Raw genomic sequence first — 20,392 nt, forward strand, 5'->3', positions numbered from 1 at the left:
ATGAATGCATTTACAGCCATAAATTGCTGTAGTAATCTCTGGCTCTTCCTTAATGTGGGACAAAATGTTACACCACGTCTTTACAGTAAACAATAACAGAGTTATAGGATCGGGCTAGTATTAGTCCATCTTTTTCCTATTGTTAACAAATCCCAGCCAAAAATTGTCTCTGGGGCCCAGTCTTGCTGAGCACTTTAAACATAAAAATGCGTCATAAAAACACGGTCCTGTTTTTTAAAAACATTCAATTTCCTGTGTCAGCTGGGCACTGCAGCTTTTAGGATTTTCTATTCAGACATTTATATTTGCAAAGGTGTGTTTATAGTGACTATCTCCAGCCATGGATTTAGGCAGGATGGTGTACAGTATGTGAAACTGGCTCAAAATAACCCACAGTGACTCATAATGAGGGAACATGTTGCCCACTGCAACAGCATGGTTCACTTGATGCATTTGTCATTGTTTCTGGATGATAATGGAGGTCGGCGGGATAAAAATAAGCCTTATCAGGCTACGGATACAATAAACACCTGTTCGTAATAATAACTTACTGTTGCTTTTGGTCTTTTGATAGGATAAAGCGATGTGGAAAAGAAAGTTTGCATAGGGCTCTGTGCAGTGCTGTGAAAACTAACTATGGAGCATGACTCATCAGCTTGTAGAACCACATTTAGCAGCAATAACTTGAAGTAATAATTTTCTGTATGACTTTATCAGTCTCTCACATCGTTTTGAAGGTATTTTTGGCTGCTCTTCTTTATAACATTGCTTTAATTTCATTGAGGTTTGCCTCAATTCATTTATGCACAGCTCTGTTAGGTCTCGCGACATCATTTCAGCCAGCTTGAGGTTTGGACTTTGACTGGGTCATTGCAACACCTTGAGCATTTTCTTGTCTCTAATTCAGCCATTCTGTTTTCTGCTGTGGTTGGTATCACAGTCCTGTTGTATAACCTAATTTCAGCAGAGCTTTATCGGTCAGATATGACCTTGATGTACAGACGAGTTCATGGCTATCTTAATGACTGCAACGTCCCCAGGTCCTTTAGCCCAGATCATTGACAGATGGTCTGAGGTGTTTGTGTTGAGATGCTGTATAACACTTCCTAGACTGATGGACAGCAAGAGCTGTTTCTTTAAGATCACTGCTTCTTGTCTTTGTTCATTGTCACCATGTTAACAAACCTGAATGCCCCAGACCAGCAAACTGCCAAAACTTGTGCTTTTAAGAGTTATTAGATTAACTGCTACCTACCCTTTTAATTCCTATGGAAGTTGTAATGGTTTACTTTTCACAGTACTGCACAAAATTCTGTAAGAAATTAATTTTTTAAACGATTGCAAGCTGAAAACAGCGCGAAAATACTGAATTTGTATCGGCAAAATTTGTGCATAAAACACCAACACACACAGTGTCAGTATCCAAGTACAGATGGAGCCAAAGCTACTGCGTGACTTGTTTTTTCTTTACACACATCTATGTGTCAAAAAAATGCCAGCAGTCCTAGAGAGCTGCCATCAAAGAAGTCACTGCGTGGCTAGCCGTCAAAGAAGAAGTGAGAAACAGACTGACAGTTGTTTTCAGTTTGAGATAAGAAAACAGTCTGTCAACATAGTAATTAGTCGCAAGGTCAAACGAAGAGTTACACCTCTGCTTAAACGCACTCACTTTCTAAAGACATTCAGGTTAGACGTTGCCTGAAGATGCTATAAACGGTAGAGCACTTGCAACATACTCAGCTATACAAACACAAACACACTCACATGCACACTGTATCACTGAATTCACTGTAGCTGTGCATATTTTTTTTATAACACACAAGATTTGGACAAGTGTCACAGTAAACCTGACAGTGGAGGTGAGAGGCAGAGATGCAAAGACACACAAATACAAACGCACATACAGCAGAGTGCACATACAGCAGGCTGCCATAGAGCTGAAGGAGCAGTTATAAATACCATCAATTAAACTGAGGGATCCTTCACCTCTCCACTCACATCCTAGAGGAGAGACACATCAGGATGTCAATGAAGCGCTCCTGTGAACTTTCTGGATGACGGGGGATTTATATGTCTGCACTGAATCATAAAACCACAGAACCCTTCTGAAAACCTTCGCCGTAACCCGAGGTGCACCTCCCCGAGGATGTAACTATGCATCGTGTTGACGCAACCAGTGAGAGAATAACAATCATTGCCTCACTATAAGGACTCACAGATGTCAGCAGATTGCTGGAAGGAGTTTCCACAAAGTACTGGACTTTGTGTGAGGGAATGTAAGAAGAAGTGGGAAAAACCTGAGGGGCAAATATGTTTGCGTGGGGACCAAGGAGGGAAAAGAGTGCCAGCATTTTATTTGTTTCCATTTTGGCTGGCATCTAAAAAAAAAAAAAAAAACACAACATAGGCTCTAGAAAGATTCGTGCAAAAGTCAAAATCGGCCGTGAGCGTGAATGTGTGAGAAATCTACAGCTGCCACAGGCAAGTGAGAGTGGGATTATAATGGAATCACACTGTTGTTTTACCACTTTCACCATGTTTAGTAATCAGCATAGGAAAACCTGCAGTTTAGATCCATAGATTTAACCACTACTTCCTGCTTTTGTGTCAGCTAGGTTGTTTAGTATTTAAGAATCCAGAGCACGGGTGGCAGGGAGATTATAGGCTCTCTGCTCAAGGTGTCCTCCGGTTTTCAAGCTGCCTGATTATTAACAAACTGAATGAATGAAGATGAACTCAGACAAAGAAAGTGGAGCAGATTTAATGAACCAGTCAACCTCATTGTCATCTGTAGCAAGATGCTGGTTTTCTTTCATAGGTCTCAAGTAATCTCAACTCATACAAAAAATAAAACACTGTCATATATGATGGAGATGTTTGGAAAATAGGCATTCAGGTCACTCACTCTGTTTCTTAGTAGTAAAATACAGTATAATGTATGATGATGCAGCACAGAGCACCTGACATTATGAAGAAAACAGATACTGGTATATAACCATTATGCCTTAAATGTAAATTGGTGACTGGGAAATATATGCATTGTTTCTAGAGTGGTCCATGTTCTGGTCCTACATAACTAAGGATACTTTCACAATATTAAACACACATTAAAAGTAAAGGCCCAGTCATGTGACAAACCGACCTATATGGGGCGTACCCTGCCTTTCACCCTATAACAGCTTGGATCGTCTCCAGCCCTAACGCAACTCTAAACTCAATAACCTGTTAAGATAATGGAAAAAAAGTTTTGTAAGGTTCAAAGACTATTGTGGACGCCACCTAAAATGGAATCACACTAGAAGATGTATATGTAAGTGGATTTACGAAAAACCTCTGCCTGTAACTCAGCGGTTTAGGAAAGTGTTCAGGGTTCTTCCAACGGCGAGACTCTCTGCCAAGTTAAAGGTGAACTGACAACTTTTTGGATATATGGGCCTCTTATAGACCGCTAAATGATGTCATGCTAAAGGGAAAAGGACTTGTTGGGTTAGAAATTTGAAGGAGACGGTGGGTGATAACAAGCGTAAGCACACAGCAGTTATAGGGAATGAGTGTGTCCTCCCTTACGGCAATTTGATAAACCAAAACATATTTTATGGTTGGGTAAATGAAACCCTGCTTACATTTTACTCCAATTCTGCTAATTTTCCTATAAGAGAAAGCCAAAACTTCTTTAGGACACCAAATTTGTTTTTATATGGAATAAAAACCACACTCCCTCACCCACCTCCCTTCTTTTCTTCTTAGCTCAGGCTGTAATTAATGTGCTCAACTGTGTTTTTTTTTTTTTAAACCTACCTTAAAATGAGGTGGAACATGACCTGTTAATACTGTATTTACTGTATTTGTATGTACCTATCCTCTGCAGCATCCACTGCCCCATGCTGGTAGCAGTACTGAAGCCATACAAGCAAAGGCACGGTTTGAATGACGAATAATGTTTGGAGGCTATTTTATGCACAGATCCACCAACAACATGGCAAAAACTGAGCGCAAAACCGAGCACCTAATGATCCGTTTTATGTCATGACTCAAATATTTGTTTGCCGCAGAGAAGCGAGACCATGATGCTGTGTAAATCTTTACTGTCTCAGTGTTTCTGTTAGTTAACAGAACCAAACATTACGGCAGGAACGTGATGGATTTTTCAGGGAGGGTGGGGGGTGGAGAGGTGCACCGTTACCGTGGCAACATGAGCAGGTCAGTCAGTAGCTTTTGCCAGTCACGTTGGCAGACTGACTAAGGAGAAGACAGAGGGACAAACAGCAGGGGAGAAGGAAAACGGGAGTTGACTTTGCGTGTATATGTGTGTGTGAGTGTGAGTGGGCAGGAAACTCACCATCTGCGGTCTCCATGACGCTGGTGTGGTGGTTGAAGCCGCGGGAAACGCCTCGCACCGAGGCCACATGGGGCCGCTCTGCGTGATGCGAGGAGCGCTCCGACAGCCCCGTCACGTCAGGGGGCGCTGAGTGGTTATCTGTGATGAGTGGGGGTGTCGGGGGTTAAAAGGTCAAATTTAAGGCCAACTGTGGGTGCTCGCAACTTATATAAAGATCTAAGGCATGGATTAGCAAACAATATGATTTGCCTGGTATTCTCTGAGCCGAAGCAAAGACTGTATTTCAGCTTTTCACCTTCCCTCAACACCACACATAAAAGTCTGTACCCAAGATGTCTTACACTATGTTACAGACCAACTGATGTCCAGACACTAAGAGTGCAAAGTTGCTCTCTTAATGTTAGATAGAAAGCACTCAGACATAGAAAAAGGTGCTTGTGTGAATGAAAGAGTATATAGGAAGCAGTCCATTTACGTCTGTGAAGGTTCTCAGTCATCCAGGTCATCGTAGTCAAAGGAGCTTGCAAAGAAAAGCGTCTGGACTTCTTTAAGTTACTTGAAGACGTTTCACCTCTCATCCGAGAAGCTTCTTCAGTTCTAAGGTCAAATGGTGGAGAGTCCCAGATATAAACCTAGTGGGGGTATCCCCCCACAGAGGGACAAAAGGACCCCCTGATGATCCTCTAATCGCCTGAGCCAAGGTGTGAAACTGGGTGTAGGTCCCAATCAGCCAGAGTTTCGGGTGAGTTCATTGTGAAACCTGGCCCCACCTTATCATGCGAATTCCTGAGGTCAGATGGCCCAGGATGTGAGTGGGCGTTAAGGCGTCTGGGGAGGGAACTCAAAACTGGATTATAGATGGCAGAGAGTTGGTGTCATAAACCACCGCCTCTGTTCAAAGATGGTCGCTCACAGTGGACATAGATGGCTTCTTTCACCAACTCTCTGCCATCTATAATCCAGTTTTGAGTTCCCTCCCCAGACGCCTTAACGCCCACTCACATCCTGGGCCATCTGACCTCAGGAATTCGCATGATAAGGTGGGGCCAGGTTTCACAATGAACTCACCCGAAACGCTGGCTGATTGGGACCCACACCCAGTTTCACACCTTGGCTCAGGCGATTAGAGGATCATCAGGGGGTCCTTTTGTCCCTCTGTGGGGGGAAACTTCCACTAGGTTTATATCTGGGACTCTCCACCATTTGACCTTAGAACTGAAGAAGCTTCTCGGATGAGAGGTAAAACGTCTTCAAGTAACTTAAAGAAGTCCAGACGCTTTTCTTTGCAAGCTCCTTTGACCAGTCCATTTACCATTAACGTCTGTGACAGGATCAGCTGTTCTGTTTTAAGTGTGTCATGAGAACTGGAGTTTACAGTCTAACATTGGAGTTGGATCCAAAACAGATACCTTGTTGCAGAGCCAAGCCATATTTTTGACAGGTGTCATAACTAATTATCAGATCACATTACTAGAAAGAATTTTGGGTAATTTCCAAGGTCTGAAAATTATGGAAAACAGTGTTTATGGGGAGCATCTGCCAATCGCAGTAACCCTGCTCATAACAGCTGATGTCAGTGGTTCCAACTTTTGGGATGAGCACTTGTGCATATTTTTTTCTTATGCAAATGTATGGAAGTGGTTTTCAAAGAGATTTAAAAAAAAACTCCACATTGAGAACTGGTGTTCCTTTAACTACATATAGTATTTTTAGTGTCTCCTGTTGAAGTGGATGACAGAATCAGTGTCTGAGGGGCAGAGGAACAAGGCAATATGGGAGATTTATTTACAGCTTCATTCAGCACAAGTCGCTGCTGCTGTTTTATGACAGCAGCCTTGAGGGGAAACGAGCTAGTGAAAAAATAAAACCAGGCAGCTCCATCCTAATAGGATATCGCCTTACCAGCAACACATGCACACACATGTACGCACACATACAAACGTGCACACAAGTAAGCAAGACACCATCTTACATTGCAGCTGCAGCGAGACTAATGGTGATAAATCCACCAAATCTCATTAACTAGCCCGTGACACTCACGTGGCAACATGGAACAAGCGGTTTTGACAGATATGTGGCTGAGAGCTTCTCCACATGATCGAATGACAGTGAGATGGCAGACGAGGATGGCTAACTAGAAAGACGGGAATTAAAACTCAGTCGTTGGGTCCCTTTTGTCTTGTCATCATCGAGTGCTTTTTTGTATCTAGAGGGAGAGAAGGCTTCAGAAAGCAATCGATGTGTAGGACAGTGCTGTCTATCTGCGATTAAACAGTCTGCGGTACATAACACAGGTTAAGATGTCACCTTTGATATGATGACAAATCTGACTTGGAAGCAGTTATCGTATCTACCATATATTCTGCCGAATTTAACAAAATGAGGATAATGGAAAAAGCATAAAACTCAGTCTTCGACTCCCTAAATTGTTTGTATGTACATATATAAAACCTATCTGCATAAAGAACAAAGAATTTCAACGCAGACAGCTAAGAAGGCAAGTGTCCATTTATAAATTCCTGTTTGAACTGAACTGAAATGCAATCGAAACAGAAAAACCATTTATAATGGCTTTCTTGCTTGGCTTAAACACATCATCTCAATCTAGAATGAAGGAATGAAGGAGGTCAAACTAAATCATGAAATGCAATACTGACCAACTAAAAACTGCAACAGCTAAAAGTATCTGAAACTGTGTGCGTGCGTCACTGACCTAGATGGGTGTGTGCCATAAGGTCTGCCAGAGCGGTGGCTGCGGCATTGACGTTCAGGGCTGCGTGGGCAGTGGTGTTGGTGGTGGTGACGGATCTCCCTCCCGGGTGGGATGAAGTGGATGACGCGGAGGATGAGGTGGACGAACCCTGGATGACACGGTTAAACCAGTGCTCAACAGCTGGGTGGCTGTGGCCCTGGTAGGGCGTGGAGGTGGTCAGACGTCCCTGTCGGCGCAGCGAGCCCTCGTCTTCTGACGCTGAGGAGGTGTCTGTGTTTGACAGGTCAAGACAGGGCAGCGTCATAACAGAGGACAAAGAACATGGGGCTGTCTACAGTGTCACCAGGAAAAACAATCAAGATGGGAAAACCTGGAACACTTGCGCAGGGTTTAGATGATATGCAGATGACACTTTATTCTACTTATACATACTGATAGAGTACATATAAGCCAGGGGATGGGTAGGATGACTTTAATGGGGATGGAAGTTAATTCGGCTGAGAGATGCTTGTTTTTAAATCTCTCATGGCTTCACTACTATGTTTTTAATATTTGCCTGTAAGCAGCCACACTGCAACGACATGTGCAATATATATGTATAAAACTGCAACACATGTATCAAAGGAGAGACTGGGTGTTGCATATTTGAAGATGATGATGAAAAGGAGGGAGAGTAAATTAGGTGTCTGGTATACTGAGCTGCAGTCATCAAAAATATGAATGATCAAAAACAAAATAGATGGGAGCTTTCTTCTGAGCATGTCAGCACACTTACATATTGCCTAGCTATTAATTAAGGCTGAATTTCTACCTCAAGACAATTGCAATAACACATAACTACATACTGTAGTTGCACACAATACAAACATAAACTGTTAGTATAATAAATTCCCTTTTTCATGTCACTTGGACTCAAACTCAAAACCAGACACTGGTGATTTTATTTTCTCTCCCTCGAGGCAACTGTGAGCAGTTGGTCTCTTCAAAAATAGCCGAAACAGGAACAGCTTCAAAGTAATGTAATGATCATTTAAAATGAACATATTCCACTTCATCTGTCAAGTTACCCAGCAGCAGACTAGTCTTGCATTATGAATTCTGCTGAGAACAGAGTTCAGTGAAAGTGCAGTTCACTATCATGCATTTTTGGATAAAAAAAATTGTCCTAACTGTTTATAAAATCACCAACTTCCCAGCTTTTGGCATTATTCATCCCAGACCATGTAAAATACCTACTCACTAAACCCCAAGAAAACAATAAAACTCATGCAATCATAGAAAACTGCTACACTAAAATTCATCGTGCTTTTGATTAACTGGACAACGAGTCACTGAGAGAAGAGGGGGAGAAAAAGAAAAAGAGTACTGTCTAGAAGAAAAGGGGCTATGACTTCATGTGTGATCAGCACGTGCCTGATGGATGTTCTCTAAGCTAATGAGCCTTCATGTAATTAATCCCACTAATCTCCCACAGTACACAGTTTCAAGTAAAGTCCAACAAATTGAGACATTGAAAGTACTGCTTCGACTTTCCTTAGTCTTGGAGAGGCTGTTAGCGGAAGGTTAAAGGAGGTGTGATTATAACAAACCAATTTAATGCCTCTACAGCCGGTGGACTCGTGCAGTTTATCTCACATTTATGATTCAGTTTGTTATTCCTCACTCCAATCTGCCTCCCTATCTTGGTAACCTTGGCACAGTTACCCTGCAGAAGAGTGAAATAGAGGGTTAAAGAAGACATGCAAAGCAGAAATTGAGAGGTGGACGGATACAAAAAAAAAAAAAAGGGTGGAGAGGGGTGCTATTTTTCACCACAAAGTAGTCAAAAACCAGAAGAGGCAGTGAAGACTGAGCCAGAGAGATATTTAAGAGACAAACTGTGAGCAGGGAGAGTAGCAGATACGCTGAGATCGACTTCAAGTACAAATGAACAAAAACAGGGAAACTAACGAAGCTTCAGCAGTTAAAAGGCTGAGCTTATTTTCACTGATTTATGTCTATAGAAAATGAATTTTAATTGGCAAATGCAAGATCATGATGGAGAGTCTTTTTTTAACGCGACACATTAGCATTGTAAGCAAACTGACAACTGCTTTCTGCCTTGTTTCCTGTTTATTAAAAGACTTTCTTGTTGCACTCATATCAGGCTATGATCTAGGATACAGCATAGGATACAAGGCTAGGTACAATAATTCCAGTTTAGCAATCAAAGCGTTGCACTCGTGCACAGTTGGTTTTGAGTTCAATGTTGATAGCATCAGGGTACAGACGTGTTCTCAATTATGATGTCAACATGCTGATATTTATTGGATATATTGTACAGCACAGGCTGATGGGAATGTCTTTTGTTGGGCAGTTTTTTGTTCAGAAGCCAGAGAACGTGACACGTTGAAATTTAATCCAGATACTAGATGATATATGAGAGTTATTACAGGGTTACTACAATTCCTCTTGAGGGGGGTATGATGTTATGTTGTAGTCTTTCCAACTTAAGCAAAGCAGTGGAACAAACAACCAACGGACTGATTGATTGCCATTACTAAAGTTTTGCGTATACTGCACCTACTGGTCTGTACATCCACTCACGCATTCATACTTAAAGTAAGTGTTTGACAAGTGTTTGGCTGAATGTGCAGAAGCTGTTCAGGTGACGGCCTGTGTTGCATGGTATAACCCTCATCTGATGTTTCTTGTCTGTTCTTGTCTTCTCTGCTGACTAACCAGACAAATGTAGAAACAATAGCTGCCGTCGTCTTTACAAAAGCAGCAGATCATCAGATCACCTTGTATGTACATTACACATATATCAGTCTCATGTATGTGACTAATTCAAGTACAATAGTTCACTCAGAGAAACTCAAAACAGCCATGAAAAGTCCCTCTCCTTCTTCTATTCACACCACTGTGTCTGAGCTCTTAATCCGGTTACTTGCTCCACCGCTGTGTCCTCTCTTTTTATCCAAGACTTGAAGTTTTAAGGTCCCCCACTTGATAAAAATCACGGCAGTGTTTGAAAAGCCCTCTATAAAATCTCCTACAGATTATTTAATGAAAGATAACAACACATGCACAAGGCTCTTTTGGCCCTGAAACTCTTGGGAAAACAAGAAGCTGCTGGAAAGCTGTGAAATCACATAAATTCTAATGAACTGCCCACACAATACAAACTGTTATGCAAACAGGCAAAAGGTCGACATTTCAAGATGATGCTCAAAATCTGGTTATGCATTCATTCTGCCACTCGTGTAGGAAGGTCTCTCTGGGAACACAACGGTCAGAACCGAGTCTTTTATAGTCGCGAAGAATGGACACATTCAGCAAACCGCATATTTTCTTTCCAGCAGCAAATGCTTGACATCATAATTTTTGATCAGTGGACACAATGGAGTTTCAGCATCCTACACTCGACAGCTCATGGGAACATATCAAACAAACAACCCAGTGAGAACGAGCAGAACCAACTGGGATGCAGGTGATTTAAAGGAGCAGGGGTCTCACCTGGCGGGGTGCATGCCTCTACAGAAGACTGAACTAGCACGGACCGTCTCTTGGAGGGCATGGGCATCTTCCTCTCTTTGTACTTTGCCAAAGCTGCTTGGACGGCTTCTGTGTGCAGATCTAAGAAACGCATTAACTCGGCTTAGCTACAGAATAAAAGAGAAACACAAGACGTTTAAAACTTTTTGGCAGTACAGAAACATGATTACCAGATCTGAAGCGCTCATCCCGGGTGTTGGCAGCCCGAGACTTGTTGGATTTGGAACCTTGAAGAGCAACTTGGGACGAGGCTTGGATCCTGTTGTCGATTTGCAGAGATGGATCTACACCTGTAGAGAAACAAGGCAGGGAGAAGATCGTTTATAACAGAAACAAAAAAATATATATGTTCTTTAACAGTGTACCAATATCAATAACAGAGACGTGCCAACAAACTCTACGCAAAATGTGTCTTGGACATAGACCAATGGTGCCCAACACTGCTTGACTAGATAAAGTTTCCACAAGCTTAATGGTAATCCCTACTTAGACCGCTCTGTTTGAGTGCAGTAGTTTAGAATTGAGAAAGTTTTCACTTTAATTAAACCAGCCTCTCTCACTGCTTCTCTGCTGCCTCCAAGTTTTCCAAAGGAGGAAAATGCAAATTACACAGACGTAACTGGAAGGAGGTGATTAAGCACCATGAATGTCAAAAAGACAACATCTTCTAACTGTAATGTTCTAAAATTATCGAACCCACGAACCAGGCAACCTCACTGTGCACGAGGTTGTCAGGCAGTGATTCACACTTTGGCTTATGCAATCCTCATTTGAGCTTCATTAACTAAGTAGTGGTGAGCATCAGAGGGGAAACTGATGACTACTGCCTGAAGGAAGGTCACAATACAAACTCCATTAGTAATCTTCCTAGCACTGGCTTCTCTTCTCCCTCCGACGCTCTCAATGGGATGTATAAGAAGCATGTTGGAGGGAAAATAAATACGGGAAACTTAAAAACAACAGATGAGTGCAGAGGACTTAATGAGTCCAAATGAGATAAATGTAAATGTAAAGCACATCCAAAGTTTGAAAACAGCGAACTTTTTGACAGGGAGGTGAGCAATGGACATGTTGCCAGGGAACCATTTGCATAAAATCCCCAATTGTGTAATAGAGCAAATTTTTCTTCTTGTTTAAAATTTAAGTGCACACAGAAACGATCAATAATAAAATGTGCACATTAAAGAAATACATAGGCAACATCGCTGTAACAAGTACTGAGATGTTATTTTAAGCAGCACTAAAGGACAGCAGGAGGCACAATGGGATAGAGACTTTACTATCAACACCACATGCAAGGATTTATAACTACATTTTCCCCATCACAAGACAAAAAAAGGTCAAAATTCAGAAACAAAACAATTCAAACTAGTGCCATGTTTCCACTGATTCCTGCCAATTTTCACTTTCACTTTAGAAATGCATTTGAGTAGAAACATCCAGTTTGTGATACCTGAACACTGCACATTAAACCATCAAAGCTGCAAATACAGAACTGAATAAATACACAAACATTTTTATGTGAGTAACAAGCCGTCTCTGTGCATGAGATAAATTAGGATCAGATGTCTACCAAATAATCTAAAGTTACAGACAGCACAGCTGCACAAAACAAAAAGTACCATCCATTCATTCAATCCACCAACATGTCATCCATCCATATCTATCGCCTTCAACCTATCTGGTTCAAAGTCAAGGCGGCTGGAGCCTATCCCCGGTCTCATAGGGTTAGAAGCAAGACACACCTCTTGATAGGTAATCATGATTATAAAGTGGTTATCTAACATACATGTCAAAACATGTCATAGAGTACCAGAAAAGGCTAGGAGCAACGCTAATAATCATAATGTTTAAAGACAGTTTACTGAAAATCTGGACACTCATGTAAATAAACATTGAGGGAATTGCACACCCCACCTCAAGGGCCGGTCTGACATATCATTAAAAAGCAGCAAGACAACTCCTCTGCATTATAATAGTACAACAACTTGTGCTTTTTAAATGTGAAAATATCAGGGTTTGTAATAAGCTATTATATTCAACCTGGAGACTAATGTTAATATGTTTGATTTAATTGGGTGGCTGTAGCTCAGGTGGCAGAGCAGGTCAGCCACTAATCAGAAGGTCGGTGGTTCGATCCCAGGCTGCCTCCGGGCTGCATGTCAAATATCCTTGGGCAAGATACTAACCCCATGTTTGCCTACTGGTGGTGGTCAGAGGGCCCGGTGGCGCCTGTGTCCGGCAGCCTCGCCTCTGTCAGTGCGCCCCAGGGCAGCTGTGGCTACAACGTAGCTTGCCATCGCCAGTGTGTGAATGTGTGTGTGAATGGGTGAATGACTGAATGTAGTGTAAAGCGCTTTGGGGTCCTATGGACTAGAAAAGCGCTATACAAATGCAGGCCATTTACCATTTAATCGTCGTTTTATGCCTACAGATGCATCCAGTCACATCTGGATCTGAATCCAGTTGGTTACAGTTGGTTAGACCAAGCCTCCTCTCATGATGATGGAAACTGTTTAACCATTTTCATCATTTTAACCCTGGAGAACCCATGGGGTCAAATTTGACCCCATGGTTTCCCTAGAAAACCAATGGGGTCGGCTCTGACCCCATTGGTTTTCTAGGGTTAAAATAAAATAACAAAGGTTCAAATAACATCATACAATGCAAATTTATATTTTAGGTTTATTTAAAATTAGCTTAGGCTAAAAAGGCTAGCAGGTAGAGTGAACTCAATGACCTTTCCAGTTTAGTTAATCAAAAGATGATGTGTTCATTTTCAATTCCTTGAATAATTGGTTAATTTTCTGTCAATCAAATGTTCTTTGGTTAACAACATCCCTAACTGACTATTCTGTACACATAAAATATATAAAAAAAAATGATAACACGGACCAGTTTCTAAATTATAGTTGAATGAGTGGTGTAAAAAGAACAGACAGTTCTTTAATACTGAACTGAGAGACATAAGAAGAACCAAACATGGATAAATGAGTGCCAACATTAATAGTTCCATCAAAAAAAATAACCTTGAGTACCAGACTGTCGTCAGTTTTGGAGCTTTTCTGGTGCTGTGGTCTCTTTTAACCTGATCCAATGAACCATGCAGAGTGGCTTCCCTCGTCAGTCTACCATTTAGTAAACAGGTTGTTGGGGACAGGCCACACCACATGCAGCCAGTTAGAACCAGCATTTAGCTTGCTGTTCCATCAGACACCCAGCCAGTCAGCTATCAGGCCGTCCTGGCTTTTCAGCGGCAGCTTAGTGGGGGATCAGTGAGCTCCACACTGTCAGCAACTCTCAGACAGCAGCAACAGATACGCTGCAAAGCTGAGCAACATTCACACGCTCCAACTAAACCTACAAAACAACATGAGTTTCAAACATTACACAGACAAAATAAAGCCTGAGGACATTTAAAGACATGCATCGCATGGTGTCTGACTCATAAAGCCACACTAAGCATGGATACACGCACACATTAATATATGCTGGTCCCTCATATAGCCGCTCTGACAGCTCAGTCACACGACGGCCTTTCCCCCACCTCCCAGAAGAAGCAGGTCTATAAAACAAGCCAGGACACCAGACCCGGTTGCTGGGCAGAACACACTACAGACACACGCCACACTGAGCCAATAAGAGGCGTGCTCCATCACAGCAGATGTCATTATTGGTCCACAGTGGGCCCTGATGAATTTTTACCACCTGTCTGATGCCAACGCTTACTTACGGCATGGTGGTTGATGACGTGTGTATCGCTTCCAAGGCTCAAATGTGCTTTAGCAAATGGCTGCATTCATAAACTGAAAATGAAAAAAACAATTAACTCAAGGCTGCTCTCTCTAGAAACTTAATTTGATGCTAATAAACCTTCTTTTACACACAGACAAGAAAGCTATCCAGTTTTATTGCACAGAGGAGCGAGCACTGACAGCGATAATTTGCAGCCCAAACAGTGAAATATAAACAAGTGATGACAACAGAAATATAAAGCCGTAAAACAGCTTATGAAATTGTATATGGAGGTCAGCAGAAACACATAGTCTACTTAACCACTTTAACAGTGCAGCTACTAAGGCTTAACCACCAATTCAATGAAGCAGCACTAAATAACAACACATCTATTCATTCCAATACGTGCATTTGTTGTATATAAAGAATATCACTGACTCATAAGCAATCTGATTTCTACTCTGTATCTATAACTTCTCTTATTTAAAAAAAAAAAAGACTGAATGAACTACAGCATGAAAGACACAAAGACAACACACCGCCCCGTGTGATGACAAGAAATAAGGAGCTGGAGAATGAAGATGATGATCTGCCTTAAGCTAAATAACAGCCCTGCTAACTTCAGTGGAAACCCTTGTGCGAGGAGCCCACACCAGACTGGTTTCCACTTAGGCTTGGTGTCGAGAGATCAGGCCAAACCAAAAACTCCTCTGGACCCTAGATAGATAGAGGAGAAGCATGAAGCAAACAGACAGCAGCTCCTTTTTGGGATTCGCCGCAAACCACCTCGATTTATGGGCGGCCAGAAGCAACAGAAACGACTGCATAATCAGGGGCAAGAAGCACGCTGGATGCAAAAAAGTAGAAGAAGCTCCCAGCCCAGTCAAATACCAGGGATGAACTTCACACCGCCTCTCTTCTCCAAACACCTACTGCCCAACACAGGTTGGTGAGCACAAATATGCACAAGCTGGCTAAAATAAATAAAGAACAACAACGCATCATCACACAATGCAGAGCTCTACATTTGCATTATTGGAACAGCATCGAAAAATATGTTCAGATACTCTTCATTGTGTCTTCCTCCTCTTGTTTTTAAATCAGTATGACAGAGGGCTAACAGAGCCAAGGGTCACATGACCACCAGAGATCACAGGAACCCCCTAACCATCTGAGTAAAGTCTAGATTGTGATAATCCACTCATTAAAATGATTTGTTTTGCTTGTCTCACCACTACACAGTGGTTTATCCTAAAAGTAAAGCTCATCCTGTACTCTGTATTGTTAACTTTTAAAATCCCATTCCTTGTTCTGTTTGTTGCTGTAGGGACACCGGGCTAACTGCTATGCTAATAGAGAGAATTTCTCACAGGCCTGTGTACCTTACCTTGTATCTGTGGGATGTACGGTGCCAACAGCTTGCCTCTTTTCTTCTCATAGCCCTTCTGAGTGATGTCCCCTGTACAGACAGAGACAGAGGAACAGAGAGAGGGAGAGCAAAAGAGAGAGAGAGATGAGTCATTAGCTCAGCCGGGCTGGTTACACTGGCACCACAGAGCACCAGAAGCAGGTTGGGTTTGCAAATGACCAGCCCTCTCCTAATTGTTCATGTGCACTAGAGTTCAAAAAGAAAGAAAAAATAACAGCTGATAAGTATGCTCGTGTGCAGAATTGCCTCTGAATTCCTCAATGGTGGTGTCAGCTGAGGAAGTGGTATTTAAAAAAATCATTTGACTCATGCATCTGGAATTTTTCCCCCCTCATTATTTTCCCAAAAAGTCAAAAATGCTGCTGTCAGCACTACGCGAGTCCGCCTCAGTCAGTCTCCACACAGTATGTTAAATAGGATTGGAGGCTGCGCGTCATTTAGTAGTCACATTTGAAAAGAGTATCAATGTGTAAGCTTTTCCATGCCTGGAAGTTAAATATAATAAATGAAGAAAGAGGCAAATGAGGTTAGAAGGAGGCAGACAGACAGAGAGAGGGTCGAGGTATTACATTAAGTAATAACGTATAGTATACGCTATTACTTAATGCGTCGCATACGTCGTATTCAACTGTGCAATGTTATAAGCAATAAAAGTATAATGCCATGAATATGTTTTCCTATTTCTATTAATTTCACACAAAGTGATGAAAGCACAAAAACATGAATCAAAGTAAAATCTTTGATGAGGCTACCTCTTCTCCAACATTTTTACATGTGACTGATGGCTTTTTCTTTGCAAGCATGAAAAACTTGCTACTGTCCTTTTAATTTAGGCCATCTCAGTGTTTTCTCCCTCTACTTGTAATCACACACTGAATGAATGATTTTCAGATCAGGGCTCTGCCAAGGTCAGACCATCTGCAACATTTCTTTACCAGCCACGCCTTTTCAGCCTTTTTTTGCTGCAAATCACATACAGCATCTTTTCAGGGTGACTTAAAAGCTTAGAAAAAGTGAACCCACCACTAAATGACAGTGTCACCAAAAGGCCAAAAATGTTGCAAGGCATCAGTGTCCACATGAGGTCTGTTCAAAAGACAGCAAAGTAGGTCGCTGAGTTCGGAGTGTTTCTGGCTCATGGGTGGTTCCGTGGTTGTAAAATGTCATTGTGTTTCTGTATAACAGGCACTGCTGTGGGCCAGGAGGAGGCTGACGGGGTGGAGACTTTTGTTGACAAAAGGCGCATTGATTCAATCAGAGAGGGCTGACTGACTGACAGCTTCTCTCTTCAAACACAAACCATCAGTGCACAGTTATGCTTCCATGTAACCTCGATAACAAGCTCCAACACCTCTGAAGATGGATGTAAACAAACAGAACTGGCAACAAAACTGTAAGAGAGGAGGTGCTTTGGGGAAAATGTGCCTGACAGACATCCAGGCTGTTTGTACAGCCAAGCAGACACTTGGTGCAACATATTCTTCTTTTAACCCTTTAGTAATGAACATAAAAGTCAAAGGAAGATTTCCATATCAGCTTCCACTGGGTTTTGGCACTTGAATAGATATCACACTGTGCTCTTTAAATCCATTTCTATAGGCTCTCAGTTGGGGTCATGAGGTTGGATGTCAAGTGTAAAGGATTTAGTCCACCATAAAGCTATCTGGAAAAAAAAACTTGATTAAACGTCCTCTCGTGTGATTCTACCTTAGGGAATATTCATGGATCTTGCCTCTTTAATACAATCTCAGAAAAGGTCAATATTGTTTAACTTCAGCCTGGTCACACAGTGCGTCCCATTTCTGTGCATCTACTTTAGAAATGTATTTAGTAATGTTGCGGTTATTCTAACAAAGTCTTCCCGTGGCTCGCTTTGCTTGTTGGTCTTTAAGCCTCTTAAACACAACAGTGCGACAGTGTGAGGGCAGGTGTTGTCGGTCCCGCTGGTTGCCACGCAGCGCGCTGGTCCTGAGTCACCAGTAACCGCAGAATGCCTGCACTGTTAAATGTGCAGGACAGACAGAGGCCAGCAACAATACAGCGCTGTCCACGGGCCGAGTCGGCTGACCTGACACTGACTCTTTCTGGTGATAAGTTCTCAGTTTGTGTGTGTTTGTGTGCTCGTGCATCAGTACGTGTCTGCGTGTGTGCCAGCCTGTCTGAGTTTGCACACCACAGCAGCCAACCAGCTTGACAAGCACACAATGGACGGCTATTCTCAGCTCCAAATTCTCAGCCTCAGTGGCCAAGCAGGCCCTAGCACACCCCGATCCATCAAGTTATGTCTCAGTGAAGCTAATCTTTTGATCTGGGAACAAACAGCATAGTCATTACATATGGAGGTATTGAGTGAGCGACAGTGACCTCCTAAATCGAATCTAAAAAGCAAAACAAAGGCTGAGGCACCATTACAATATGTCCAATCTAAGTGTGTATGTGTGTGTGAGTTTGCATATGTTTGCACATATGTGCATCGTTCAGACAGACACTTCATTTCCCCTTTCTGTCTGATCTTTGACTGCCTCCATAAGAGGAAAACGGGAGGGGTCAAGGGTCAATATGTGGCCTGCTGCCTGGGGAATAACAAAGGAGGGCGAGGATAGTAAGGTGGAGGGGCGGAGACAGATGGAAAGATGAACAGAGGGCAACGTAACATCTATGCTACACTGCACAGCCACAATGGATTCACAGTAACTTGCAGTATATTTACAGCAAAAGGGCAAACGCTCTTTTTGACCCCCTTTGACCTTCTGCACTTACAACAGTGCTGTGTACTGAGCAGTGAAGAAAAGACTACAACTCCAAAAATGCACCAGGGAGGTGAGACAAAAACTGAACTTGACAGGTCCAAAAATAAATAAATAAATAAAACATAAGAGGAAGGGATGAGAAAGACAGGGGGCTCAGCTGGAAAACCTTCTCTTTTTTCCCACTTCACCCCTCCACCATCACCTCTTCACCTTTATCTCAACCGCTGAGGGGTCGCCGTCCACACATACTAACCCTCCCTGTCATGTTGTTATCTCTAGACACTCTCTCGTTTCAAATAATGTCTCCAGCTTCCCAGAGGAGAAAAATAAAAACAACAGAGTGATATCTCTGCCCCATTTTTTCAAAGTATAAATGCTAGTCTTGTGAAGCTAACGTTCATCCATCTGAAGTGACAAAATGTCATTCATCTCAGGCCATAAGCTTTGTTTTTCCTGGCACATTACCCGATGCTATTACGGTCAACATTCCTCTCACCCAGGCCTGAATCCAATTTGGGGGGAGTAAAAAAAAAAAAAAAGGATAGATGGCCAATCTTGTGACATGCTGAACAGTGACAGAGAGAGAGCCTGCTGTTCTCTGCTATGTGTTATGGACTATAATTGACTGATGGCTATTGAGCATAATTGACTGATAGCTACTGACTGGAGACGTTTCTCCAATGAGGCCCATTAGAGAATTGCCCTGCATCTCCCCAGATGGAGCTCTTCAATCAGGTGGGAGAGATTCTGAAACGCAGCACATTCCACTACAAGCCAGCACCAGCAAATCAGGGATATATATAATTAAACTTTGATTTACTTTAATGTGAAGAGTAACGGTACATCTGTAAGGTCAAACCCATCCTTTTGTCTTTTCTTTTAGATCCAAGGTGTCAACTCAGGCTCTCAACTCTGTCCTTTGGTATCACTTTCACGTGCAAAACCTCGAACAAACAAACTAAGTAGGAAAGACAGCAGCTCTGAGTGTGCGTGTGTGTGTGTAGATGGCAGACTGTGTGCTTGCTTTGCTATGAGTCTACCAGGGAAAGAAGCACATGATAACATGTCTCGACCTACATAGAGTCTGATTCTGTTGTTTGTGGTTCTCAGATTGAGATGTTTTGAGTTTTTTCTTACCTCAGCTTCCTAATACCGTTCTTAATGAATCAGCTAATAGCTTGATTCATAAAACATTAGAAAAATGTGCGTCGACTTCATTTATAAGCACATTTTAAAATGAAATTTAAAAAAACATGAAAAAAAAATACAACATTTCAGCCTGGTTTAAAAGTCAATTTTAAAAATTTGGTTTTAAAAAGCATCTAATATTTGAGAGGTCCATCGTAACCTCTTGATAAAATGCCTTTTATCTATAGCTTGCTTTGACTGATGAATCAAATATATTCGTTTTATTATACCAGAAAAGGCAAAAAGAAAAAGTCTTCCATTCGAGTATATGGAACATGGGGAAGCTTTATTAACCATATCGATAAACATATGCTGTGGTGATTAATGCTGTACAAATGTGTCCATTTTCCCCCCAACCAGCAGTCGAATAATTAAACCCCTTGTGCGTCTGCACCGCCCTCCCACCCTCTCTGAAGTGACCGCCAGCCAAGTAGGTGGCCCCACCCATCCGTAATGTCAGTTCCTGTGCCAGTCTGACCCTCAATGTGCCAACGCAGCTGCCAAGCCAGCAATCAAGCCGTCTGCCCTTCAGCCGCAGAAATCCACAGCTAAATATTTAGGCAGGACGGCATTTGCTCTCTAGGCTCGTGTGATGATTCCAGCAAAAAGCAGATGTGGCCAGCTGTCACTTAGCATTAGCTCTCTGGCAAACAACTGTCAGTTTTACACGCGTGGATTAAGCTTTACCCTAAACAGACGTT

General features: G+C 42.2%; 1 protein-coding gene across 2 annotated transcripts in view; it reads right to left on the reverse strand.

Moving 5' to 3' along the window:
• The window catches only part of dip2a (disco-interacting protein 2 homolog A), an 89,056-nt gene that overhangs the window by 21,898 nt on the left and 46,766 nt on the right, over window positions 1–20,392 (reverse strand). For both annotated transcript variants that reach the window (XM_080903403.1, XM_080903402.1), the window contains exons 2-6: window positions 15,712–15,783; window positions 10,760–10,879; window positions 10,551–10,670; window positions 7,053–7,322; window positions 4,340–4,477 (exon numbers count right to left, since the gene is read on the reverse strand). In XM_080903403.1, the coding sequence (XP_080759529.1) occupies window positions 4,340–4,477; window positions 7,053–7,322; window positions 10,551–10,670; window positions 10,760–10,879; window positions 15,712–15,783 (720 nt within the window). The remainder of the gene's footprint in view (window positions 1–4,339; window positions 4,478–7,052; window positions 7,323–10,550; window positions 10,671–10,759; window positions 10,880–15,711; window positions 15,784–20,392) is intronic.

Source organism: Rhamphochromis sp. 'chilingali' (assembly GCF_963969265.1).
Source record: "Rhamphochromis sp. 'chilingali' genome assembly, chromosome: 14".
NCBI lineage: Eukaryota > Metazoa > Chordata > Actinopteri > Cichliformes > Cichlidae > Rhamphochromis > Rhamphochromis sp. 'chilingali'.